General features: G+C 53.7%; 1 protein-coding gene across 1 annotated transcript; it reads right to left on the reverse strand.

The window, feature by feature from the left end:
* Positions 1-6: 6 nt before the first annotated feature.
* LOC109508853 (myosin-IIIb-like) lies at positions 7-531 on the reverse strand (the record flags this gene model as incomplete). The annotated part of the gene is made up of 3 exons (XM_019858799.1): positions 7-130; positions 208-291; positions 369-531. Coding segments are annotated over 3 exons (371 nt in total), but the record flags the coding sequence as incomplete, so codon positions are not given.
* Positions 532-661: the final 130 nt, after the last annotated feature.

The following is a 661-nucleotide window of genomic DNA, read 5'->3' on the forward strand; positions in this document are numbered from 1 at the left end:
TCCTACCGTTTCCTTTTGAAGTTCTTCCTGTCTCTGTGGCCTCTGTAGTGCGCCTGAATCTTGCTTGCCGCTCTGTGCTTCTCCTCCACCAACTCCTTGAACTTCTTCTTGGCAAGATACCCCCTGCAGACTGACAACAGCGACGCCAACAGGTGTCATTCGAAAACAAACCGCACTTTCTTCCATCCCATTCCGAGCGGCTCTCACCAGCTTGAAACCGGACGACAAAGGCTTCCAGCTTCTTGTTCTTGTCGTCGGAGACCCTCTTCCGCACTTGATAGCCTCTGTAAGCTGGTCATGGAAGCGAAAGAATGACACAGTTCGGTGCTAGCGGGGTTGCGCTCATCAACATGGCACGGCTGACTCACCCGACTGCAGCACCAGAGCGCTGCGCTGTCGCTCCTTCAGCAGCCGGCGGTAGCGTCTGGAGCCCAACCAGCCTCGCACGCAGGCTTGGAGCAGCACGATGCGCTGCGTGGCCTGCTGCACCATCAGATTCAGATGCTCCACGTGGTAGTACTTGAGGAAAACCTGGACGAGCCAAATTCGCCGAAAGTAAACCTGTGTTCAGTCCGTCCAGTCGATGCCGCGACAGGTGGAAATGTGTGATTTGCATTACCAACATTTTCATTCAAACCATATCATTTCTTCCCCAAAAAAA

This window comes from Hippocampus comes, unplaced genomic scaffold (assembly GCF_001891065.2).
Source record: "Hippocampus comes isolate QL1 unplaced genomic scaffold, H_comes_QL1_v1.1 C16663704, whole genome shotgun sequence".
Lineage (NCBI taxonomy): Eukaryota > Metazoa > Chordata > Actinopteri > Syngnathiformes > Syngnathidae > Hippocampus > Hippocampus comes.